Source organism: Sorex araneus, chromosome 4, assembly GCF_027595985.1.
Source record: "Sorex araneus isolate mSorAra2 chromosome 4, mSorAra2.pri, whole genome shotgun sequence".
Lineage (NCBI taxonomy): Eukaryota > Metazoa > Chordata > Mammalia > Eulipotyphla > Soricidae > Sorex > Sorex araneus.
In genome coordinates this window covers 71,509,891-71,535,662 of record NC_073305.1, presented here as the reverse complement: position 1 = coordinate 71,535,662, position 25,772 = coordinate 71,509,891, and the positions used below count along the sequence as shown (strand labels likewise).

General features: G+C 54.9%; 1 protein-coding gene across 1 annotated transcript; it reads right to left on the bottom strand.

Moving 5' to 3' along the window:
- Positions 1 to 13,791: 13,791 nt before the first annotated feature.
- On the bottom strand, positions 13,792 to 25,210 carry NATD1 (N-acetyltransferase domain containing 1). The gene is made up of 3 exons (XM_055136566.1): positions 24,970 to 25,210; positions 18,043 to 18,161; positions 13,792 to 16,815 (listed from the first exon to the last, which is right to left on the bottom strand). The coding sequence occupies exons 1-3, from the start codon at positions 25,073 to 25,075 to the stop codon at positions 16,699 to 16,701; spliced, it is 342 nt and encodes a 113-aa protein (XP_054992541.1). The 5' UTR covers positions 25,076 to 25,210; the 3' UTR covers positions 13,792 to 16,698.
- Positions 25,211 to 25,772: the final 562 nt, after the last annotated feature.

Here is a 25,772-nt window from a genome sequence, read left to right as displayed (position 1 = left end):
TCCTACTCTCTGCTTAGGGACCTGGTGCAGTGCTGGGGCCTCCTGCTCGCAGAGGCTGTGCTCTGCCCGCCCGGCAATCTCTCACCCCGGACTGAGGACAATAATTTTCCTTCTGCCCATCCTAGTCTCAGAACTTGGCTTGCTTTTCCTTTGCCTGGATGTGGCAGAAGGATTTGGCTGCTGCTCCTCACTTGAGGGGTTCTCACAGAGACGCCCGGGAGACCCTGTGATACCCCAAGAAATCAATGTCCAGACCCATGACGCCTGGGTTTGAGGTCTGACTCTGGCACCATGGCAGTCAGAGGATTATTGTATTATTTACTTGTTCAAAAAATATTTCTTGGCCCAGAGATGAACCAAGAGCCGCGGCACGAGAAGCAGAGCCTCCCGCCTACTGACTGTGATCCTGAGGTCTCCTAACCCATTTTGGCAGCAGAGCAGATTCTTGCAGCCATGCATTTTGACTCTGAACTGAACTACAACCTCGTGCAGCCCGGGGAGGGATTTTTTTCCCTCTCCACCCCATTTTTCTGAGCGAAAATGGCGGCAGCGGCAGCAGCCACGCGGTGAGAGCCACCCTCTAAGACCCCTCCACCAGGAGGTAGGATTCTCTTTAGTGACGTAGCCTGTAGGTGATCCTGGGAGGGGAGGTGTTCCCGGCGCGCCTTCCGCCCAGAGATGAACCGGGAGCCGCGGCACGAGAAGCAGAGCCTCCGCGCCTACTGACTGTGATCCTGAGTCTCCTAACCCATTTTGGCACCAGAGCAGATTCTTGCAGCCATCCATTTTGACTGTGAACTGAGCTAAAATATTAGAAACCCAAAACCGCAATAGCGGCCGCGCGGACTCAAAGTCTTCACTTTTACCAAGGAAGAGAAATTATTAGATGATGCTTATTCAGCAGTCCTGATTGTTGGGGAAAATTTTCAATCAACAATAGTGAGTTCTGTATGGAAATATGAAATGTACTCAATATATATAGAGAATAATGGGAATATCATTAGGTACTTAGATGGGGGGTGGGGTGGGACGGGGGTGTATTGGGGTTCTTGGTGGTGGAACGGGTGCACTGGTGATGGGATGGTGGTTTAATCAGTATTTGACTGTGACTTAAACCTGAAAGCTTTGTATTTTTTTTCTTGTTTTCACGGTGGTTCAATAAAATATTTCTTTAAAAAAAAATATTTCTTGGGTCTGGAGCGATAGCACAGCAGGTAGGGCATTTGCCTTGCATGCGGCCGACCCAGCTTCAATTCCCAGCATCCCATATGGTCCCCCGAGTACCGCCAGGAGTGATTCCTGAGTGCAGAGCCAGGAATAACCCCTGAGCATTTCCGGGTATAGCCCAAAAAAACAAACCAAAAAAAATCAGAAACAACAAAAAGCTCACCCCAACAAACAAATACTCAGTGAGCATTTACTATGTGCAAGAAACTGTGCCAGGGCTGGGTGTTCAGCAGAGAATAAGGGGCGTGTGGCCCTTCCTGAATGTGGCTTTCATTGCCATGGTAGGAGAGGGTCAAGTGATTTAGCACTACAATATGATGGGATTAAGGAGGTAACATTTGATGAGGGAAGTCAGGGAAAGCCATAGTCACCTTTAGTTTTCTCTGGAATATGGGTGTGATAGCTAGAGGTGCAGCAGCCATTTTGTAACATCAAGGCAATAACATGAGGGCGAAACCCAACATACTTAGGATGTTGCAAAGGGAAGTGGCAGAGAGCCTGGACCTTTGGCAACCTATTGCACCACTACGTGAGCTCTGGACACCTTCGTCCTCCACACTTTCTGCTAAGGAAAATAAATGAAAAGTCACTGTGAATTGGCTTTTTCTAGCAGTTAGACACAGGGAAAAAGTCAAGTAGACCTAACAGACAAGGGTTTTAAACTATTTTAGATAGAGGGAAGCAAGTATAAAGGCCCTGGGGCAGGAGCAAGCACAAAGGTCCTGAAGCAGGGGCAAATGCACAGGTCCTGGGCCAGGAGCAAGTTGGAAGTGTCTGAAGAACAGAAACAACAGTTCACTAAAATGTGATCAACCAGAGGATGTGCTGGGCCATCAGAGCTGTATCAGGTTTCCTTAGTTTTGTTTTGTTTTTTTGAGACCACACCTGGCAGTGCTCAGGAGTAACTTCTGACTCTGCAACACAAGAATCACTGCTGGTGGGCTCAGGAGACCATATGAGATGACAGGGATCAAACTCTTGCTGGGTCGTGTGCAAGGCAAAAGCCCTACCCCCCTGTGCTATTGCTCTGGCCCTTTGTTTCATTTTTTTTTTTTTTTTGCTTTTTGGGTCACACCCAGTGATGCTCAGGGGTTACTCCTGGCTCTGCACTCAGGAATTACCCCTGGCGGTGCTCAGGGGACCATATGGGACACTGGCAATCGAACCCGGGTCTGCCGCATGCAAGGCAAACGCTCTACCCACTGTACTATCGCTCCAGCCCCTTAAATGGTTTTTATTGAGAGTTATTTAGACAAATGTTAAGGAAAGAAGGATATTCAAGAGAGAAAAGCAGGTGGAGCTGTGGGCTGTGAGTATAGTTGGTGTGTGTGTGGGGGGAGAGAGAGGGAGGGAGGGAGGGAGAGAGAGGGAGCCTGCACTTCTCCAGAGTAGAAACAATAAAGCAATGGAGCAGACACTGGCAAGCAAGTGAGTTACATTTTCCAGCGAGAATGGAGCTCGCAGTCTCCTCTGCTTTCCTCTTAGCACCATAGCAAGGCAGCTGGGAGTTCAAGGAAGGGGAAAACATGGTCTAATTATGATCTTAAACTTTTATTTAGTTCTTGGTCTTCGAATCACACCCAGTGATGCCCAGGGCTTACTCCTGGCTCTGCACTCAGGAATTACTCCTGGCAGTGCTCAGGGGCCCATATGGGGTGCTGGGGATCAAACCCAGTCCGGCCACAAGCAAGACAAAAGCCCGAGATGCTGTCCTATCGCTCCAGCCCCCTGATCGTGATTTTATTTATTTATTTTTATTTTTTTTTTTTTGCTTTTTGGGTCACACCTGGCGATGCACAGGGGTTACTCCTGGCTCTGCACTCAGGAATTACCCCTGGCAGTGCTCAGGGGACCATATGGGATGCTGGGATTCGAACCCGGGTTGGCCGCGTGCAAGGCAAACGCCCTACCCGCTGTGCTATTGCTCCAGCCCCGTGATCGTGATTTTAGAACGACCTTCCTGCAGGTTTGTAGAGAGCTGGGCAGGTGGCTGAGAGCAGGGGGCAGACTGGAAGTTCAGGGTGAGGGTTGATGGCCCTGGGCTGGCTTGGTGGTGGTAGCCATGGAGTCTTGGCGGCCGATATGCAGATGCACCTCAGCACAAGGCTCTCTTCCACTCAGAGAGACTCAGGTTCAAGTCCTGACCTGCCACTCTCTGTTGGAGGGCTCTGGGGCACGCTATCAAAACCCCTTACTCTTTCTCTGTCTTGCACTGCCCTGTTGTAGACCTGAGGCTGTTCTTTCTTACCTGGGGTCTGCTCTTCACACCTGCTTTCCTCCCCTCCCTCCCCCTCCAACTCAAGTCATACGCATCCTACTAGCACACACCTTGCACTTGACCAACTTTGGTTCAACATCCAGCTCCTGGGGGCCCCCAAGCACCACCAGGGGAGCCTACATAATCCCAGGCAACTAACAGGCCCACACAGCACCGAATCCTTGGGCTCTTGCATTGAACCACCAGCCTGGTTGGCCTGGAGTCACTGGACATGGCCCAACCCAGCTGAATTATTGTTTATTTTATTTTTTGCTTGGGGGCCATATTCAGTGGCACTTCCGCCTGACTCTGTGGGACAGAGGTTACTCCTGGCAGTGCTGACGGACTATACGTGGTGTCAGTGATTGAACCAGAGTTGGTCATGTGCAAGGCAAGTGCCTGAATCTTTATATTGTTTCTCTGGCTCAAACTAACATTTTCTGTTTTCTTTTGGGAGATGTTTTGGGCTTATACCAAGTCACGCTAGGGCTTCTCCTGACCCTGTACTCAGTGGTCATTCCCAGAGATGCATGTTGCTGGTGTTAGAACTGGGGTTGGCCAAATGTAAGACAAGAGCCTTAGTCCTACACTATCTCTCCCCCGACCCCTATCCCAAACTAAAAAATCAAAAAAAAAAAAAAAAAAAAACCCTGATGTCCAGGAAGGTGACTCAGAGGTGGAGCATATGCCAAACATGTATGGGGCCTTGAGTTCGATACCTGAGTCTTTAGATTAAATAAAAAATGTATAAAACAACAAATATGAGCTTACTTCTTTGCTGCTTATACCTGCCCAAGGCTCTCACTAACTCTCAGCAAAGTCTAAATGCCTGACCATGACACTAACAGAGGCAGAAGTATTAGTCAGGCTCACCCCCGGGGTTGGGAGCTCTCCTGAGCCCAGACAGGCCCAACTGTCCATGCTCATAGACCTGCAGAGTGTGGACCGCTTGCCAGTGAGTTTAGCAATGGAGTGGTCTCCATTGCCCCTTTCTTTTTTCTTTTGGGCCATACCTGGCTGTTTTCAGCTCTTATTCCTGGCTCTGCATTCAGGGATCACTGCTGGTGGGGCTCAGGGAGACTCAGGGGTTGCTGAGGAGCAACCGTGGATTGGTCACACGCAAATCAAAGCCCCCTACCCGCTGTCCTATCTCCCTGACCTCTCTACCACTCCCTTTCACATGCAGCCAGAGAGGACCCGCCCCCCACAAAGCCTCACTCTACAGGGCTGCAGAAGTGTGGCCATGCGTCCAGCAGGGCAAAAAGTGTATTTCTGAGGGATCAGTGAGTCCCTCAAGAGTCTGTCCTCTGGCAACTGTGTGTGGTTCCCCTCTCCGCACTCACACCTGCCCCAAAGACACTATCCACCCCCCCTTCCCTCCTCTTGCCTCCTAGTCCCTTGCTTGTTGGGCCACACCCAGTGATGCTTAGGGCTTACTCCTGACTCTATCATCCTGGTGGTGTCAGGGATCAGCTGCAAACTCGGCAAGCTATCTCTCTGGCCCCTGCGGTAATTTTCACTTTAACTTTCTTTCTTTTTTTTTTTTTTAATTGAATCACACCGTGAGAACAGTTACAAAGCTTTCAGGATTAAGTCTCAGTCATACAATGATCCAAAACCCATCCCTTCACCAGTGCACATGTTCCACCACCAAGAACCCCAGTATACCCCCTTCCCATTCCCCACCCTCCCTGTGTGGCAGATGGTTTTCACTTTACTCTGTCTTTACATTGATTACATTCAATTTTCGACAGAAAACCCACATTACTATTTGGAATTTCCCCCCCAATAGTCAGACCTGCTGAAAAGGCATCATTGGATCATTTGTTTTCTATTGCTGATAATGAAGAGCATATGATGTTGCACAGCCTCAAGAGCGGCCACATGGTTTTGGAATTCTGGTATTTTAGTAATTAAGCCCAGAGGTATTTCTGCTAGCAGCCACTGCGTTCTTCACAAACACTGAGATTGGTTTGTGAGCCTCTGGGATCATGGCTGTTAGGAGTGGAGGAGTTGTTTGTGGGCAGTCGCTCGAGGTCTCATTTGGGCGGGGAGTAGGGCCGGTTCTGCCCCCCCCCCCCATCATTCACTTTAACTTTCTTTGTTCGTTATCCACAATCTCTGTGGCCAGCAGCCTACACATCTGCCAGCAACCTGAACAGTTGGCTGCAGTGTGGACCAAGTGGTCTTCACTGTTGGACGAGGCCTCTGTCAGCATCACTGAGGGAGTTTTAGGGACCTCTGTCACCAGCAACCTTTCTTAGTTTGAGTTCCTGCTATTTGGAACCCAGTTGTCTTTTCCAACACTGAAGGCCTCAACCTTCCTATGCCCTTTTACCTTTTATTCTGTCTGAATGTTCCTGCTTGTGGGTGTGTGTCTCCTTGTCACCCTGGCTGTGAACCGAAGGACGGTCTGAGCATCACAGCCGAATCCTCGCTGCCATTTTAAGCAACACAAACCTCCTGGTCTGTCCTGTAAGATACTGCAGGTAATGGTTTAACAAACATTTAGATTTTCATGCTTTGTTTATAGGGAGTGCTCCCTGCAATGTTCCAGGGATCAAACTCAGAGCTTATACTAAATAGTATAAGCTGCCACATCCCAGCCCCCCTTTTAAAAATAACTAATTTTTAAATATTATTTTAGTCACTGTGGTTTACAAAACCAGTAAGGGTAGGGTTTCATGCAATAATATATTCCAGTACCCCACCCTCTACCAGGGTGCTATCCCCGTGTGTCCCGCCCCCATCCTACCCTTCCTGTGGTTAAGTTCCTACTAAAGACCAGTTCTTAGTTTCTGCTGCTTTTGGGCACATACAGAAGCAAAGGCATTCCTACTTTGATTCTTTGTATTCTGTGTATGAGAGAGATCAGTCTGTGTCTGTCCTTCTCCTTCTACCCAACTTCACTCAGTGTTCTACTCTCCAGATTCATCCACAGAGTAGCAAATTGCATGATTTCCATCTTCTAGTCTGTGTGTGTGTGTGTGTGTGTGTGTGTGTGTGTGTGTGTGTGAGAGAGAGAGAGAGAGAGAGAGAGAGAGAGAGAGAGAGAGAGAGAGAGAACGCCAAAGGTGTTTAGGGCTTACTTCTGGATCTGTGTTCAGGTATCTCTCCTGGGGTGCTCGGGGAACCATATGTAGTACTGTACACAAGTTGGCTTTCGTACATGACATGTGCCCTACCCACTATACTGTCTCCCCGGTTTGATTTCATCATTTCTTAAACTACTGAGTAATATTCCATTACGTATTTGACCTGGGTGTTTCCAGATTCTGAATGGTGCTTCATTGAACATAGACATATAAATGTCTTTTCTGAATAAGTTTTGGGTCTTATGGTAGATGCCCAAAAGTGGATTTGCTGGGTTATATGGGAGCTCAGTTCCTGTTTTTTTGAGGAAATCCCATACTGTTTTCCAAAAAGGTTGAACCAGCTGACATTCCCACCAGCGGTGAATGTGGGTTCCTTTTCCCCCACATCCATACCAGCACTGGTTGTTCTTGTTCTTTGTGATGTGTCTAAGTATCACTGGTGTCAAAGACAGATTACTGATAATATCTCTTTTGGTCACTTAAATGTGTCTTTTTTGAGGAGGTTTCTGTTCATCTCTTCTCCCCATTTTTAAAATGGTGTTGGTTGTTTCTGTTTTTCTTGTAAAGTTCTACAGTGCTTTATGCATTTTGGATATTAACCATTTATCAAATAAGTGGTGGCAAATACTTTCTCCCAGATGTCTTTTTATTCTGCTCATCATTTCTCTTGTAGTGCAGAAACTCCTTAGTTTGATGCAGTTCCATTTGTTAATCTTTGCTGCCATTTGCTTGGCCAATGGCCTTGAATCCTGAAGATAACTTCTAGCTTCAGTGATATGAAGTGTACTGCCTGCATTTTCTCAATTTAATTTATGGATTTATAAGAGGTCTTTAATTCATATTGATTTGACTTTTGTGCATGGTGTTAGAAAAGGGTATCAATTCATTTATTGCATGTGACTGGTCAATATTTCCAACACCATTTGTTGAAAAGGCTTTCCTGTTCCACTTCATACTTTTTACTCCTTTATCAAAGATCTGTCTCTGGACTCTCAATTCTATTGTTAATTATACTTTTCATACATATGGACTCTCAATTCTATTCCATCGATCTGACTCTATCCTTATTTCAGAACCACACTGTTTTGATCACTAACACTTCATAGTGCAGTTGGAAGTGGAGAAATGGAAGCCTCTATTCTTCCTTTTCCCTAGGATTGCTTTGTCGCTTTGGGGGGGTGGGGGGGTTACTACTCCATATAGTTTTAATAGCATTTGATCTATGTCTTTAAAAAATGTCATGGCACTTGTCTTGCACATGACTAACCTTGGTTTGATTCTATATGGCCCACAAGCCCTGCCAAGGGTGATCTTTTATATTTATATATATGTATATATAATTTTTATAAAGTTGTTCACAATAGTTCATTACAAATAATATTCAAACACCAATCCCACCACCATCATGCACCTTCCCACTACCATAAGAGGAAAATATGTGGAGATTGTTGTATTTCATCCTGGAGCCATTTAAGCTTTTATATAAGAGATTACAAAAATGTGTGCTGCAAATGTGTGCTGCTTTTGGTATGTCGGTGGACTAGAGTATAAGAGGTCACTCCAGAATGTTCTGTGTCACTCGTTCTCTTCCAGAAACTTTATTTCATAGTCTCTGGATCTCAGCCATTGATGAGATTACATGGTGCCAGGGCAGTTTGTGGGTGTGACTGCCAAGCTACTGGAAAACTGGGGCCCTGTGGGGAGGAGACCCAGTCCTGTTCTGAGCAAGCTTGGAGTCACGGGTCCTGCATACCTGGGTTTTTCTGCAGGTTCCCTCATAGGATTGTCTGAGCTTGTGGGAAGTGGCCTTGAGCACGGCCATGGCTGGGTTCTGGAGGTTTTCAACTGCTGGGGTGCTGCTTGGGTGTGGGGGGGGTGAAATTCAACCTGCCCCGCCCCCCAAATTTCCCCAGAGAAGACAGCCTGGCACGGGGTCAGCACATCAGGGGTGATCCTGGAGCACAGAGAAGTAAGCACTGAGCACTGCCGGATGTGACCCAAAGTTTTAAACACCCCCACCCACCAAGAATGCCATGGGTATTTTCATAAGGATTGCATTGCATTTGTATGGTGCTTTTGATGTAGGCCGGTAGACATTGTAAGGCTGTCAGCAGTGAAACTTAGGTCAACAGAACTTCTGGGAGAAAAATCCTGAGTCTGACCCACCCTGTGGATACAGAAAACAGATCCGATAAGACCTTCAGCAGACCCTGAGGAGGTTGGGCCCCTCCCCATGAAGTTCCTCAAACCCTCAGACCTCTCCCTTAATCTGATTAAAATGTGATTCAGCCCCAGAAGACTCTGGAACTTCGGATCAAGACAGCCCAAGAAGAGCCTATAAAAGACACCTTGAGCAAAGGAAGGGCGAGCATACGCGGCCCGAGCCTGAGCCTGTGAGCTGTTTGCGCCCTCGTGGCTGAGCATGTGTCGCCCGCATCTCCCCTCTTGAGATGTGTACTTTCATGCTTTCATTTCTAATGATGGGATTTGTCTAGGGGTTCTCTCTGTCTTTGGAGAAGCCTGGGTTCTCTCTTGAGTGCATTTCTCTCTCTCTCTCCCTCTCTCTCACTGCTTGTCTACTCCTGAAATTTCTTTCTGCGAGCGAGACAAGAGCCCAGTAATCTGGGTCCCGGGTGGCAGAGGCGGCTGGGGAGAAAGTGACCATCTTCCTCCTCCCCGTTTCATGTAAGTCATCCATGGAGCCCACCAACATCACTTTGGGGGAAGATTGCTGTTTTGACGATGTTAATCTCTCCAATCCATGAACAGGGTATTTGTTTCTATTTCTTTTGTGTATCTTCTTTTATTTCTTTTAGTATTGTTTTATGGGCTGGAGTGATAGCACAGCGGGTAGGGCATTTGCCTTCACGTGGCCAACCCGGGTTCGATTCCTCCATCCCTCTCGGAGAGCCTGGCAAGCTACCGAGAGTATCTCACCCACACGGCAGAGCCTGGCAAGCTACCTGTGGTGTATTCGATATGTCAAAAAAAGTAACAAGTCTCATGATGGAGACGTTACTGGTGCCCACTTGAGCAAATAGATGAGCAATGGGATGACAGTGTGATACAGTGATTATTTTATAGTTTTTGTTGTAAAAGCTTTTTGTTTGTTTTGTTTTGGGGCCATACCCAAATGCTCAGAGTTACTCCTGGCTCTGCACACAAGAATCACTCCTGGTAGTACTTGGGGGAGTTAGGGGATGCTGAGGATCGAACTCAGGCAAGTGCTTTAGCCTTCAGGCCCTATTGACAGTTTTTTGTTTTTTAATCATGAATGAATGTTGGGTCTTATCAAATGCTTTCTCTGAATCTACTGATATGATCATATATTTTAAGTTTTTGTATGTATATGGTCCATTATGTTTTTTGGCTTGCATATATTAAACCATCCTTCTATGCCCAGGATTAACCTACTTGATCATGGTATATGATCTTTTTGCTGTATTGTTGGATTTAGTTTGCTAATGTTTTGATGTTTTGTTGAGAATCTTTGTATCCATGTCATCAGCAATAAAGGTCGATAGTTTTCCTTTTTTTTTTTTTTTAAAATGCCTCTTGTCTGCTTTTGGTTAGCACCTTCACACTTCTTGGAAACCCACACACAGAGTTCTTGGAACTCTGTTGTTCAGGAGTGGGCCGTGACAGCTCCTGACAGTGAGGTCCTGGTGCATACCTCCAGTGCTAAGCTGAGAGATTGGGGGCCCACTGGGTGGTGTTGGGCAAAGTCGTGTGTCTTTCTGAGCTGGTGGGCAGTGAAAGATTGCAGGTCCAGAGTCCAGCATTACTGCCCAGCTGCCTGGATACTAAGCCAACATGGAAGATACTTCAGGGTTGAAGTGATGGAAATGCTTGCCAGTGCCCTGTTTGTGCTCACACACCCCGCTAAATCAAGTGCTAAAACAACCACAGAGGGCAAGAGACATGGCCTACAGGACTGAGTGCTTGCTTTGCCTGTAGGAGTCCCAGGCTCGATCCCTGGTACTGCAGCCTGAGCCCTGCTGGGGGTGACCCTAAGCATGGAGTCAGGAGTCATCCCTGGGCACTGCTGGGTGTGGCACAGAACCTAAACATAAGACCTGTTACAGGTGATGGCTTTACTCCAGCTAGTGACTCAGGGCCCCAAGTTCTGTAGAGTCATAGTTACCTGCCCCAAAGCCCTGCGTAAGTGGTATCGTGTGCTGGAATTTTGTAGTGAGAGAGCCCTGGGGAGCCTGAGTCACTGTCACACAAGCCACTGCTTATTACTCACACCTAGGGCAGGCCAGACAGGACAGGCTGCAAAGAGCAGTGAGGTGTTGTTTGCAGCCTCAGACACACCTCATAGTTCTTAATCACCTGACCCCAGCCACCTCTCCAGGTTGAGTCTCTGATGCTCCCATCTCACTCACATGCAACCTTGGGATTCCACGAGCAATCTCCCTGCCAGGCCCGCGCTCACGCTACAGTCTACTTGACTCTGGAGGACTTTGTTTGGTTTGTCCTCGGGCCACACCCTGTGCTGCTCAGGGTCACTCCCAGCAGTGTTCGGAGTACTATGGTTTCCAGGGATCAAACCTGGGTCTATGGCATATTCTCCCTGGCCCCCCTGAAGCCCTCTTTGCCCTCACAGTTCCATCCACCCATCCATCTGTCCATCCATCCTGCCAGATTTCTTGACCATCTGCCTACTCATCTAACAAATATATTTCTTTTTCCTTTTTTTGCTTTTTGGGTCACAACCCAGCGATGCTCAGGGGTTACTCCTGGCTTTACACTCAGGAATTACTCCTGGTGGTGCTTAGGGGACCATATGGGGTGCCAGGGATTGAACCCGGGTTGGCCGCGTGCAAGGCAAACGCCCTACCCGCTGTGCTATCGCTCCGGCCCCAAACAAATATATTTAAATATTAAACATGTGCAGGCACTAAAGTGTTGGGGATATCACAGTGAACAAAATAGAAGATAAACTCCTGTCCTCATGGTGCTAATGCTCCACAGACAATAATTAACAAGACCAAAGAAACAGCTATCCAGACCATGAGGACATGGAGTTTATTCCAGCAAGGCTGGAAATAAGCGATTAGAGGAAGGACTTTAGGGGCAGCAATTTAAAGCAAGGTGGCATCTGAGAAAGGTGAGAGTCCCAAGAGGTATGGACAAAGGGAACTGCATGTGCAAAGGCCCTGAGGTAGGAGTGACCCTATGTGCTTGAGGACAGCAGGGAGGCAGACAGGGTTGAAAGAGGGTGGATGGCAAGGTCAGAAGTTATGGGGACCTTGCGGTGCAGGGCTGGGAGTCTACCTGCACTGGAAACACCAATCAGCTCCCTCCCCTCTCCCACACACTTAAAAAATTTTCCTCTCTTCTCATTGCTGTTGAGATGGGTGGGGGAAATCTCACTCACTCACTCACACACACACACACACACACACACACACACACACGCTATGGTCCTTGACGAGGTGACACCTCAGGTCGTGGTGTCCACTGAGGTTTGTGCTCCGTGAGCCGAGAATCTGGTACACAAGCTCAGCAGGTCTCTTAGTTGAGGCACAGTTTTGGTTCTGGGGCCACACAGGGCAGTGCTCAGGGCTTAGCCCTGGATCTGCGATCAGGATTGCTCCTGGCAGGGTGACCATACAGGGTGCTGGGACAAAACTGAGGTCAGCCGCACACGGCAAGCACCCTACCCACTGTCCTCTCTCTCTAGCCCAGAGGCCCAGTTATGTTGTGGAGTGTCCCCGGGGTCACTGCCATGCTCACACCTGTCCTCACACACATCATGCTCCTGCTTTCCGGCCGTGAAACAGTACATCTTTCTATTGTACTTGCTCCTTAATGATGCTTGCCTCTGGCTGTATTGTGGCCCAATAGCACTTGTGGGGCTGGGGATCAGTTGAGAGCTACTAGGATCAAATTTGGCCGATCCTGTTGCCTGGAGCCTTACTATGTACCTTCCCCTCAACTGTGGGTCCATGAAGATGACCTCATCTCCTTTGGCCACCTCATATTCCCGCTGAATACATGACCGGTGCTTACTGTGGCAACAGGGCTGGCTTTCTGAGCAACCCAGCGTCCGAGAAGGAAGGAGAGGTCTCCCCTGCCACACAAACACACCGAGACACTAAGACAGATGACTTGGATTCCTGACCTAGACTGCCGTTAATCTCTTCCTCTTCGCTCTGTCTTGCCAGATCACCTTTGGGAGTGCTGGAGATCAGACCCAATTCAGGCACGTGCAGAGACAGCCCCTCGCCTGCTGCACTACCCCTTCAGCCTTTGCACTGCTACACTTCTGACACCAGCCATCACAGCGGTGCAGGTGACGGCCAAGGGCTTCAAAGGTGAGCTGCTGTGTCTAGTGGCCAGGCTGAGTGGGGCCCAGACATTCTCCACTGTGCGCACCTCAGCCTCCAGCAGAAATGGATGAGCAGAGATGGGTTGGGATCATGTTAGAGATCCTTATCCAGCAGGCAAAGATATTCCCAATTAGTTTATCCAGATGACTGGTCAGCAGGTGTTGACACCCCAGCCTGAGTACCCTCCCTGTGCCTGTGAGAACCAGATGCCGTTCCCACATCTCAAGACCCTCCCCAGGAGCGGCCCGTCCACTTCGGCCTGTGGGAGGCACTGGGGGGGGGGGGAGACTGGGAGTCTCTGGATGTGGGGTGGTGGTAGTTAGTGGTGACGGCAGCAGGGGTCACATACTCCTGGGTTTGGTTCAGGCCCCAAGGTCGGCTGCGCCGCATCGCATTCCTAGTTAGGCCAAAGGCAGTTTCCCGCCCCAACAGCCTTTGCTTCTCTCGTCCTTTGGGAGCTTTTGTGTGTGTGTGTGTGTGTGTGTGTATACACCATTGGGTGTACTGCCCCCCCACCAAAGGCGGCACCTGTATCTCCCTACTCTCTCCAGCCCAGCTGCCCTGTTTGAAACACTCCATTTGCGCGTGCCTGGCTGCAGCTGGCAATCCAGGAATGGGAAGCTAGTAGCATTTTCCAACAAGGCCGCCTGCAGGTCCCTATCCTGCGGGATGGATGGGAACACAGAAACGTTCCCTTGCCTCAGAAGTGTTGGTGAAGGCTCCCACCTATGAAAGCTCCTGTGGGTGTTAAGTACATGGGGTGAGACCCCACCCGGGTCTAGGAGATCGGGGCTGCTGTGGGGACGGAGCTGAGGGTGGGGTGTGGCCGCTGCTCTGGAGTCGGCAGGAATGAGAGGCACAAACCCACGAGGCATCTCGGCAGCCAGTCTCTTTAATACCCTGCGGCTGAGATACCACCATGCTGAAGGGGGCTTCATGGGACCCCGCAGGTCACAGAGTGACTAACTGGATTCACAGACTCACCGGACCTCCCGTGTGGAATTTAGGAAATGGGGTTTGGAAGGAGTGGGACCCTGAGAATAGCAAAGGGGACGTGAGCATGGACTAGAGTCCGGCCAAGAGGCCTGAGCCGAGAAAGGAAACTGCATGTGCGCCGAGGTCAGGCATTCTGGTCTCTGGTCAGCACCTCCGTGTGCGTGGCACTGCCCACTTGACCAGCTACCCTGCCTTCCAGGAAGGCAGCCCAGGACCTGGGACCTCCCAACATCCCAGGTGTGTGCTCGAGTGCAGATACAGCATCGCTGCAAAGAGGGTGGGAAACTGCGTGGACCCTTCCCGCTGGCCTTCCTGTGGTGGGGGCTGCAGCTGTGACATCCCATCCTCTGCACCTGAAAAACTGGGACCAAGAACTGGGATTCCACAGCCCTGCCATGCTCCTCCCTGTGGGGCTTCAGGGCCTCCCCCGCCCTCACTCTCCCGCCAGGCCCAGCAAGCTGCCACCCCTTCCTCTCTGACACCACCCAGAAGCCTCACAGGTGGAGGGTGCCGTGGCGCTGAGATGACATGGTTGGGCAGGATGGCCAGGACCACTCACGGCTGCCTGACGGCTGCCACGCCCACTTCCTCCACACACCCTTGCCTCAGTCTCCTGTCGACATGGATTGATGTGGGGAGGACAGTGGGGGGAGGGGGCTCCCCACAGCAGCCCAGTGGGGGAACAGCATGACCGCCATGGCCCAGCGCCCACGTTGACAGGTCCTGAGTAGGAAAGGCACATGAGCTGCCACTGAGCCTGATGGGCAAGGAAGAGGGTCCGGGCCCTCTGGGGGAGCGGCGGTAGGGTGAGTATGCGGGTGAGGGGGACCCCAGGCGGGGTAGCACCGAGGCTGTGGGGCACGAACAGCCGTCTGCAGTGAAGTGGGCGGAGGCATCTTAAGGCAGCCTCAGGGAGCCTGGGGGCCACCCCCGGGAACTGGGGATGAGTTGGCCTAGGGCCTAGGGCCACACAGGATGCCCAAGCTCCCTGTGCCTCGAGTTCAAGTCTCTGTGTTTGCGTGCTGGGCTGAGCAGGCCCCCTCACAGCTTGGAGGGCCAGAGGTTCAGGGGTGAGAAGTAGGAGGGCTGCCACCCCCGCTTGCTTGGGGGCCAGCCTGGAGGCCTGTCACTGCTGAGGGCACCGTCCCATGCACAGTGGCCTCCTGGCACTGGGTCATCTGCCCCATAGGGACACCTCAGGAGCTGAGCAGCAGGGAGGTCTCAGGACTGGGGCCCCACTCTGCCTGGGGCCAGCATGGACAGCTGACAGACTGGGATGGGAATGGGGACTGGGGGGCTGGGGGTGGGGGCTGGGGGTGGGGGCTGGCCGGGAGCGGGGCCCGGGCCTGGGGTCTATGACTCATTCTTTTCTTAAGCAGCACCGGGAATGGGGCAGCCCCAGCCTGCGAAGGGCCTCGGCAGCAGAACTCACCTCCTTCCAGCACTTTCCTCCTGTTCCAGGGTTCCCTCAACAGGGAGGGCCCAGGGGTTCCTATGGCATCTCGCAATAGCCCTTTGCCCAGAGTGGAGGAAGCACCGTGGGAGGAGCACCATGGGAGGGAGGGGGGCGCCCGGCTCCCCAGGGGCCAGAGAAGGCCGAGAGGGGCTGGGACCAGGAAGGGGGTGGGTGATGCTGCCGGTAACTGGGCTGGGGCACTCCCAGCGGGCAGCCTGCCAGGCCCTAGTCTGTGTGGCTCTCAGTGTCCCTGCCCGAGGCAGGAAAGTGTGTGCACAATGTCCGGGAGTGGGGCCCATGACCTGCTGCAGGGTGTGGGGTCAGTGTTGAAAGAACAAAGAGGTGAACGGAAAAGTGACAGGAGCCGCCTGGGCAACCAGCACCCCAGCCCCCAGTCCAGAGGCAGCTGCAGCTCCAGGCCAGCAGGGGGCAGCCCACTCAGCTCTGACGGGACCCTGGTCCCCAGTACTCAGGCAGGGACCCCAGGAAGGTCAGCGCACTGATTAAGGGGTGCCTAGCACACTTCCTAGGCCCCACCAGGAAGGCTGGGATGGCAGGGGTGGGGGTGCCTGAAGCCCAGACAGGTGACGAGAGCCCTGCCCCAGGTTCACCCCGAAAGAGAAAGATGCTCTGTAGCTGCTCAGGGTCCCTGCCGCAGCGCGGCAAGGGCACTTTCCAAGGGGAGCCAGCCCCCAGCCCTGTCCCGAGGGTCTTCAAGCTGCAGGGCTGACATCAGTGACAGGCTGCCCCTGGACCTGGCTCCTGGCTGATGGGGGCAAACTGGAGCCCTGGGCTCCTGTAGGCTGGACAGAGGGGTGCGCCTCCCTCGGGTGTGCATGGGGGTGTGCGCTGCGGGCTCTGGGCAGCACCCTGGCTCCGGAGCATGGGAGCTGGAGGAAGGGGCGGGGCAGCGCTGGTGGCAGCCACAGCCTGGCGCACTGCCCCTGTGAAGTTGGCACACGAGGTTTCGTATTGCTCCTCTGGGCTCGGGGAATGGCCTCCCAACCTGCAGGGAGGAGGCTGGCCTGGCGGGGCGGTGGGGAGCAGGGCCGAGTCAGGCCTCACGCTCCCAGAACACGGCTCGCTGCAGGCGGGGCTGGACTAGGGCCATACCGGGCTCTGCCATGTCTCTGCGGAGCGCGCCCCACTCTGGCCACAGTGGCGGGGGCATGCCCACGCCGGCCACCGCCTCCAGGACCCGCAGAGCAGCGTTCTGACAAAAGAACTCCGAGTCCGTCCCTGGTGGGACCAGGTTTCCTGAGAGCTCGCTGGGCCGGCCGGTGGTGGCCGGAGCAAAGGTCTGGCTCAGCGCTCAGCTCCGTGGCGGGGCTACGGCTGCAGGTGCTCCAGGTACTGTGGCAGGGGGTTCTCTTTGACATACTTCTGGATGTACCAGCACGTGAGATGGGCCTTCAGGTCCTCCTCCACCACAAAGTCCAATGCAGCCTGGCCAGGGACAGAACGAAGCAGCGTCAACATCCTGGGGTGCCACCAGGAGCCTCAGCTCCCAGGCTGCTCTATAGGGACTGAGTGGACTGTCCATCGTGCAATGAGGGAGGGAGGCCCTGGCACACACCAAGGCAGAAAGTTCTAGAAGGTGGCCCCAAACCACAGCATGTTAGAGAGCTAGCATGCCCATCTGGACCCAGTGTGAGGACAGCCCCACCGGAGCTGCCCCGGCAGAGAGGGTAAGGCACAGTTCCGAGGTGCAGGATGGGACGGGGAAGAACTGGCCTGGGAGCCCTGCCCGCCCAAGTGGCCGCCTCCTGTCTCCCTCCAGCTCTTCCTTTCCACACATCATGGAAGTGGCAGCTCACCGGAAGCCCAGCGCATTCCTTCCTACTTTTTTGGGGGGCGCTTTTTGGGTCGCTCCTGGTGATGCTCAGGGGTTACTCCTGACTCTGCACTCAGGAATAACTCCTGGCAGTGCTCAGGGGACTGCATGGGATGCCGGGGATAGAAACCCGTGTGGCTGCTTGCACGGCAAACACCCTACCCACTGCCCAATCGCTCTGGCCCCGGCCTCAGCCCCTTCCGCATCCGCAGGCCACAGATGGTCGTTACAGGGCTCCTAAAGGCAATCGGGGGACACACCTGGGCGCCTGTGTTCAGAGGCCCCTGAGGACTCCAGGTGTGCTGTCTGGCCTGGTGGAAGGGGGGCAGCAGGACCCGAGCACCTTTTCCACGCCTGCCAGCAAATAACCTGGCACTCTGACTCTGCGGTTCTGCCCTGAGCCTGGGTCACCCCCAGGCCCTCCCCTGTAGGCTCCAGTGCAGGCGCCAAGCCGAAGGTACAGGCAGAGGAGACGCTGTGGAAGCACCAAGGGGATCGCCGAGTGCCCCAGGCAGGCCGGGCAGCTGAGGGGTCACCCCAGCCCTGCTTTTACCTGGGGCAGTAGCCCTCAGGGGGTCCTCCTTGGTCACACTGGGCTGAAAGGAGAAGGCAGCCACTGCCTTACCCACAGCGCGGGCAGCGGCCCCAGCAGGTCTCCGGCCCTTCTCAGTGCCAGGCTGCTCCTCTCTCAGAGCACCAGGCTCTGGGGTGCTGGGGGCGTGAGGAGGGGCACGCGCCAGCACACTCCATCCAAGGACACAGCGTGATGCCGAGAGCAGGGTGGGCAAAGCACATGCCTGGCACCTAGCTGGCATACTGCTCCCAGGGGCACCACCTACCTTGGCAAGGTGCTTGGCAATGCCGCGGCCACGGTAGGCGTCGGGGACCTCAGTGTGCTGCAGGTCCACGGTGCGCTTGCCCACGTACTCATAGAGCAGGACAGCCCGGTCATGGCACCCTGTGGGGGATGGAGGTGCACAGGTGAGGCCGGGGGAGCCAGGGTCCGGCCGGGCAGAAGTGGGGCAGGCTCACCTCTGTGACCAGGCTGATGGCACTGCACCTTTGGAAACCTCTCTGTGCCTCAGTTGCCTCCTTCAGAAAGTGGGGAGGCAGGAGGGCAACATCACATTCCTTCTCGGGGATCATTGAAGTGGCAGTTTGGGGAGGGCACTGTTAGTCCCAGCACCACCAGGCAGAGTGCCTGCCTTGCACATGGCCGACCCGGGTTCGATCCCCAGCATCCCACATAATCCCCAGAGCTGCCAGGAGAGGTTACCGAGCACTGCCAGGTGTGGCCCCCAAACAAAACCTTTTTAAAAGATGAAGGGACATGAAGGGAAGGCTGAGAATAGATCAGAAGAACAAGTTCACAGCATGGCAGGAGAAGACAGGGTGCCGAGACACAGGATCTTGTAGAGGAGCCCCAGGAGTGGCCTGGGGGAATGGTGTCTTAGCAGAGAGAACCAAAGCAAGAGCTCTGAGGTGGGAGTGTGGACAGGAGAGGCCGGGCACCAGGGGTCACGGGCACCAGCCTGACTCCTCTCATGGGCTCCTCAGTGCTCTGAGAACATCCTGGGGCCAGAGCAGGAAGAGCAGGAGGGTGGGGTGGGGTGTGGCTGGGACAGGGGGAAGGGAGGGCTGCCAGTGTGTGGGCACAGCAGGCCGACTGCTGGCGACTCGGCCGAGCAAGTGAAAGGGAGTGAGGCCAGCAGCACGGAGCTGGAGGGATGCGGGCACTCAGCAGCAGCAGCCAGGGGGAACCCTCCCACGAGAAGCCCGGAGCAGGAGACTGCTGTAGGGGCAGCAGGAAAAGCACAGGAGAGCCTGGCTGGGCAAAGGCCCTGGGGCTGGTCTTCAAAGGCACATTAGTGCCCACATCTTTCTCTGCTCCTCAGGAGGCAAAAGGGGCCAGAGAGATAGTGCAGTGGGCAGAGTGCTTGCCTCGATTGGGGCCAACCTGGGTTCAATCTCCTGAGCCCCACCAGGAGAAAAAGCTGAAAAAAAAACATCTGTTTTGATTTTTTTTTTCTTTCTGGGTCACAGCTGGCGATGCACAGGGGTTACTCCTGGCTCATGCACTCAGGAATTACTCCTGGCGGTGCTCAGGGGACCATATGGGATGCCGGGGATCGAACCCAGGTCAGCCGCGTGCAAGGCAAACGCTCTACCCACTCTGGCCCCAAAACATCTGTTTTGACATTAAAAGGCCATGAAGAATTTGTTCTTTGGGGTCCCTGGACATCAAGCCTGTCAGCTGTGTCAAAGCAGAAGAGAGTGACAGATTAAAGTCTCCAAGAAAATCTGACACAGAGGGGGGGGGTCCGACCTCAGCTGGGGTTCCTCCCAGAGCACCCCCAGGCAGGCACAGTCCATCACCCTCTCTCCGCACCGGACACTAAGGTACAGTTTGGCAGAGCACGGGAGTCCAGGTGACCGCGGGGCCTAGCCCTTTGCCTCCTGTCTGGCCCCGCTCCCTGTTCCCAGAAAACCCACCCTCTTCCAAGACCCACCCAGGTGCCCAGTTCTGCCCCCAAGCCCCCAGCCTCGCCTTTGGAGCCTGGTTCTGCCACAACCCCCCACCCACTGGTCACTCTGCTCCCTGCCCGGCACAGCTCCTGCGTCCATGCAGGGGAGCAGAGACCAGGAGCTCTTGTGAAGGCCTGTTCCCAGGCCCAGAGTTACTCAAAATCTCCTGAGGGCCCCCGTGGGACTGGCAGGGTTCTGAGTGACAAGCCTGAGGTGGTGAACAAAATGGACCAATTGGCCCCAGTGGCGGGAGCCAGGAAGAAGGGCAGCTACTGTGGCTTGACGCAGCCACAGAAGCCAAATGCGAGAAACACACTGGCAGTTTCACTGTGTGGACGCAGCGGGTTAAATCTGTCTCTACCCCACACCTCAGCTCCAGGTTGGACAAACACTCTGCAGGGCCCATCCTCCTTGTACATAATGCCAGGCTCATAAGCGAGGAGCCGGAGCACAAGGGAGTAGAGAAGGGGGCGATGTGGGCTACCATTCAGAGGAGAAAGCACAGATGTGGGGAATGGGAGGCACCTGCAGAGGCCCTGAGGAACCTCCCTGCTGCAGGAACAGCAAGAAGGCTGCCGGGGAGCGTGCATGCTGGAGGGCCCAGGGCCAGGTCACACAGTCCCTTGCACACCACTGAGTGGCCCTCAGCCTTTGTCCTGCCATCACCCACACGCTGTGGGGAGGTGAGGGACCCCAGATCCCTGCAAAGTGGCCAGTGTTCCTCCACTCACAAGTCTCACCCCCTCAATACTCCTGTAAGGGCAGGACAGATAGTGAGAGCTCAAGGTGCCTGCCCTGCTCAGGGCCCACCCCCGCAGCACCAGGGCCAGGAGACAGCCTGGCGCACAGAGCCAGGAGGCACTCTGAGCATTGCCAGGTGTGGCCCAATCCCTCTCAAGCCCCCAATATTCCTGGATAACCTCTGACAAGGCTTGGGGTCCTCGATGGGGGCCCCCTTGAGCTTCTCACACAGACTCAGTCGCTGCCATGTTCTCGATCCCTGCCCAGGGCAGACATCCAAGAAGTATCTGTCCCAGACACGTCGTGAGGTCTCCAGGCTGGCCCCGCTCTCTCCACACAGTGCTGTGAGTGCTGGGTCACAGGGGACACTGGGCAAGGAGCCTGGAGAGGTGTGGCATGTCTGGCTCAACTGAGAAGGTGGTTCGCTGATGGGGTTGGTTTGAGAAAGGGGGCTACCCTCTCCCCACTGCCCGACCCCACACAGGCCTGGGGAGGAATCGGGACCCTTAGGAACTGGAGTAGAAGTGCTGGCCTGTGGCCTGGCCCTCTGGACCGGGGAAAGCCTGAGGACATGGCGCAGTCCCAACTGCCTGCACCTGACAATGGCCCGAGCCTCCCTCTCCCACACCTGTGGGAGCCCCCAGGTGGCCCTCCCACCCCCACGCTCAGGCCGAGACGCTTGTCCTCTTGCTCTGTCTTCTCTCACACTCTGACCAACCCATTGGCAGGCTGAAGGGCACTGTGACCCACTTGGGCCTGTAACCTGGCCACTAGAGACCACTCCGCAGCCCCCCCCCCCCCCGTGTGTGCCTGCAGATGTCAGCTCCTGCCTATCCTGGGAGCCCGACAGTGGTACCAGCCTACCAGCCTCACGGCTGCTACACACACACAAATACACATACGCACACACAGATACAGAGACACACTCAGTTCTGACCTCTCAGGAGCAGGAGACCCACTCCCAAGGCTGGTGCTCAGTGTTCAAGGTGACCCAAATCTTTTCCTGAGGGCATCAGTGGAGGTGGGGGCAGTGGGTGTCCTGGGTCCCTGACGCATGGCGACCCCATCCCCAGCATCCAGCCCCAAGGACATCACTACTGCACCCAGTTTCTGACCTGGGCTGGGTTCTGGGGGCAGCCAAGAACCCCAGTGTCAGGCTGGCAAAGAGCGGCAGTGCTTGGCCCTGGGTGGTCACAGGAGTGCTGGGCCCAGCTCTCCAGGTGTCTGACGTGCCCGAGGGCACTTGCATGTTGGAACAATCACAACCCCTCCCGAGATCAGGATCTGGAGTCACCTTCTCCTCTGCCCCTGCTCGAACCAAAGGCCCCAGGAAGTCATCCAGAAAAGTGGTCACCGAAAAAGTCTTTCTGGGGACCAGGGTGAGGGCTCAAAGGGCTGGAGCATGTTTAGCCCTGGCACTGCACGATGCCCCCAACATCAACCTGCTCAGGGCAGGCGGCCCCCAAGCCTGCAGGCACCTCCAGGCCGGGCTGGGACACGCCAACCACAGGCAGCTCCTGTCGTGGGATGCTCAGTCTTCTGGCTGCAAGAGGGTCATGGGTGTTGAGAGCACCGGCTTCTAGGACCTCCCTGACCCCCCGCAGGTGTTTTGGCAGCAGCTGAGAAGGGAGCAGAAGACAGAAAGGGGCTGCTGGTGGGGCCGGAGCAATAGCACAGCGGGTAGGGTGTTTGCCTTGCACGCAGCCAACCCGGGTTCGATTCCCAGCATCCCATATGGTCCCCTGAGCACCACCAGGGGTGATTCCTGAGTGCAGAGCCAGGAGTAACCGCTGTGCATCGCCAGGTGTGACCCAAAAAGCAAAAAAAAAAAGAAAGGGGCTGCTGGTGGGAGCGTGCATCTACCTCAGTTCCCTCTGCTGTGAGCCTCGGTTTCCCCACCAGCCTAGCATGACCTCCCCTTCAACTCTGAGTCCTCTGCACTCCCTACCTGGATGAGCGGATGGCCATCTCCCTGCTCCTGACCCTTCTGCAAAGTAGAGCCAAATCTGCTTCGGACCCTTCCAAGTGCCAACCTTTCAGTCAAAGGCAAGTGCTCGGAACAGCTCCTGGGGCCTCCCCACACCTCCCACCTTTACCCATGCAATCCACCTCCCTCTACAACCCCACTCCCTGTCATTACAGACAAACGGTGGGGAAACACAGGGCCTTTGCACCTGCTGCACCTCCAGCTTCATTCAGAAGGCTCATACCCCCAGCTCCCTTCCCTGCCCTCTTTTGGTCTTCTGGTCTCTGGGTCGTACCATACCCAGGGTGGTACCTGGACACTTGAATGGGAACAGGAGCCTTTTCCTGACATGTCCCTGTTCTGCTTCCTTCTGCCCACATTTTTTTGTTTTGATTTTGAGCCACACCTGATGATGTTCAGGGCTCACTCCTGGCTCCGCACCCAGAAATCACTCCTGGTGGGGCTCAGGCGACGATAAGAGAAGCTGGGGATTGAACCCAGGTTGGCTGTGTGCAAGGCAAGCACCCTAACTGCTGGACTATCACTCTGGCCCCAAAGGCCCACATTTTCTAAGACACTTTTCGCCCAAGCTTAGTCAGACCTGAAGTCCCACACCTGGACACAAGCTGGGCACATGCAGGTGCTAAGGCCCCATGGAATGAATCCCAGTGCCTCCACCTCTGGGGTAGAGAATCCCCCACCCTGCCTCTGCCTCATCTGTAAAATGGGAAGAGCAATTTTCCTGCCCACACCCCAGAGGATCATATGGCTGGACATGCCAGGGGCCTGCCTGGCACTCAGCCAGCCACCTCCCTCACGAAGAACCGGAGCCTGCTGGCAGCTCTCAGCCTCTCAACCATGGGGACAGATTGGCACACAACCGTGGGACGGCCCCAGGCCACTGGACCTCTCTGTCCTGCTGGGCTCCGCTCAATGGACACAATGAACCCGCCTCAGGGTCTGCCTTGCAATGCAGGAGGTCCCCAGGTCCCAGTGGTGGCAGAACTGAGACCAGAAACCGGTTCCCTCTACCCCAGTCATCAGCTTGGCTGCACGGTGCCCTCCTGGCATGCTGCACAAGGGCTGACCAGTGCCTGAAGCATGGCTGGCAAATTAGGAGCCACACCTGGTGGTGCTCAGGGATCATTCCTGGCGGAGCTCTGAGCTGGGACCCAGGCCGTGGCTGGTCGGAGCTAGGCAAGCAGCCTCACCGCTGTCCTAGCTCTCGGACTACCCCTCCCCCACTCAGTCCACTTTAAGAGTTAGCCAGCCGGGCAGTGAGTTCTGGAAGGGGGCAAGTTGAGACATACGAATGGGCATGTCCAGCCCTGACCACAGCCACCTCAAGAAAGGCATACTGGAGCTGAATGCATTTGGAAGAGACGAAAGAAAACCACAAACATTCCCTTTCTCTTGTGACTGAGTTCTAAAGGGCCTGCTGAACACCCCCAGGAACCAGAAGTTTCTCTGGACTCTCAGAAAAGAGAATCTGGCCTGAGGGTCATGGCCAGCCGGGCCCACGTGGCGACGCACTTAAGGACTGGCTGGTTAACTCTCAGGAGGAAGGGGCTTGTGCGGGATCAGCTGGTCGCCTTCCAGCTCCGGAACTGGGAGATGCCCGCAAGTTGCTCCTTCCCCGCAGGCCCAGATCTCCGGGACTGTTGGGACAGATGGGCGGGGTCTGGCTCAATGCCCAGCAGAGCCCAGAAGGGTCTGAGCAAAACCCCAGGCCCAGCCCCTGCCCCAGCCACTCCAGCTACAGCCAAATGCCAGGGGTGGGGGAGTCTGGTTCTGGACCAGATCAGAAACGACCCGCTCCCAGCCCTGCCCACCTTACGCCTCAGGGGGGCCTTTCCCTTCCCTGGGACTTCTCAGAAATGGGCACAGTGGCCTGAGGCACCCTTCTGGGTTGCTCACTGGCACAGGGCACCAGGCTGGGAGCGAGAGAAGTGATTAACGCAGAGGGGTAAGGAATGGAGAGATCAAGGCTCTCGGTTTCTTTGGTTCTATTTTCCAACTACCCCCCCTCCCCGCCCCGTAGGTTTTCTGTTTTGGTATCTCAAATATAGACCCAAAAAACCCCAACAAGCGTTTCTCTGGCGTGCAAGTGGGGAAGAGAAAACAGAATCACGCCTCTAAGAAAGTGGAACCTTCCTTTTGCAGGAAACGAAGACCTGACTTTGGTTTTCGCCTCTACAAACACATCTGTCCGCGTTCGCAGGACTCACTACGTGCCGCAACCCTTACGCTCGTCCTCACGGCGGGCGCCTGGGGCTCGCCGGCCGCACTCCCCCAGCCGAGCCGGGGAAATCGAGTCCCCGGCACGCGGCAACTTGGCCAAAGTCTCGGAGTTCTGGGGCGCGACGCGGCCGGGCCCTGCGCGCGCCTCCCGGTTGCGGCACGCCGAGCAGGTGCGGGTCCCGAGGCCGCGGCGGGGGTCGCCGCAGCTCCGCCCGCGCGCGCGCGCGCCCGCCCCGCCCGCCCCCGGCCCGCGGCGCCGCAGACAAAAGGCGGGGGCGGGCCCGCGCGTTACCGTTGAGCCGGACGCTGAACTGGCGGCGCCGGCGGTCGTGCTCCACGCGGATGGGGCAGCCCTGCTCCAGCGCGCCCGGCGGCCCCGCGGACGCCGAGTGCGCCATCTGCGAGCCGGGCGGCGGGCGGGGGCGGCGGGACGGCGGGGGCGCGAGGGGTAGCGCGCCTGCACCGGACCGCGGGCGGCGAGCCTAGAACTGACACTCGGCGGCGGCCGCCGCGGCGGCAGCAACAAAAACCGAGGAGGGGGGGCCAGGAAATCAGCTGTGAGGTCACGTGCCGCCCGCAGCCACTGGGCGCGCCGCCTTTTTGTTTTGATACATTCCTTTCGACTCTTAAAGGGGCCGCGCGCCTCGCAGGCAGCGTTGCACTCGCACAGCCAAACAAAACAACACGCGGGCGCGTGCGCGCCCGGGGGCCCGGCCACTTTTCCTCCTCTTGGTGTTTGGAAGCGGCCTTGGGACTTCTGCAAGGGTACCTTCTCTAAAGGATGGCGCACTCTGTAGGGAAATTCTAATAATCCCCATTTGGGTCACCAGGCCACCTAAGGTCGCCAGGCCACCCTTGCTCTGGGAAGGGTCTATGAATTGGCAAAGCTCCAGGAAGTGCTCAGGGAAACTTCTCATCACCAGTCTGAAAAATAGGTACGCTCGAAACTTTCAAGAGGGCGTAATAGAGCTGGGTCCCTGGGCGAATGGATGGCATGGGCCCATGTTCATCGGTGCTACTAGGAAAAAGGGTTATCCTGAGACACCTTTTGGGGAATGGGGTGAAATGTCGCCTCCCCACAAAAAGGACAGGAAG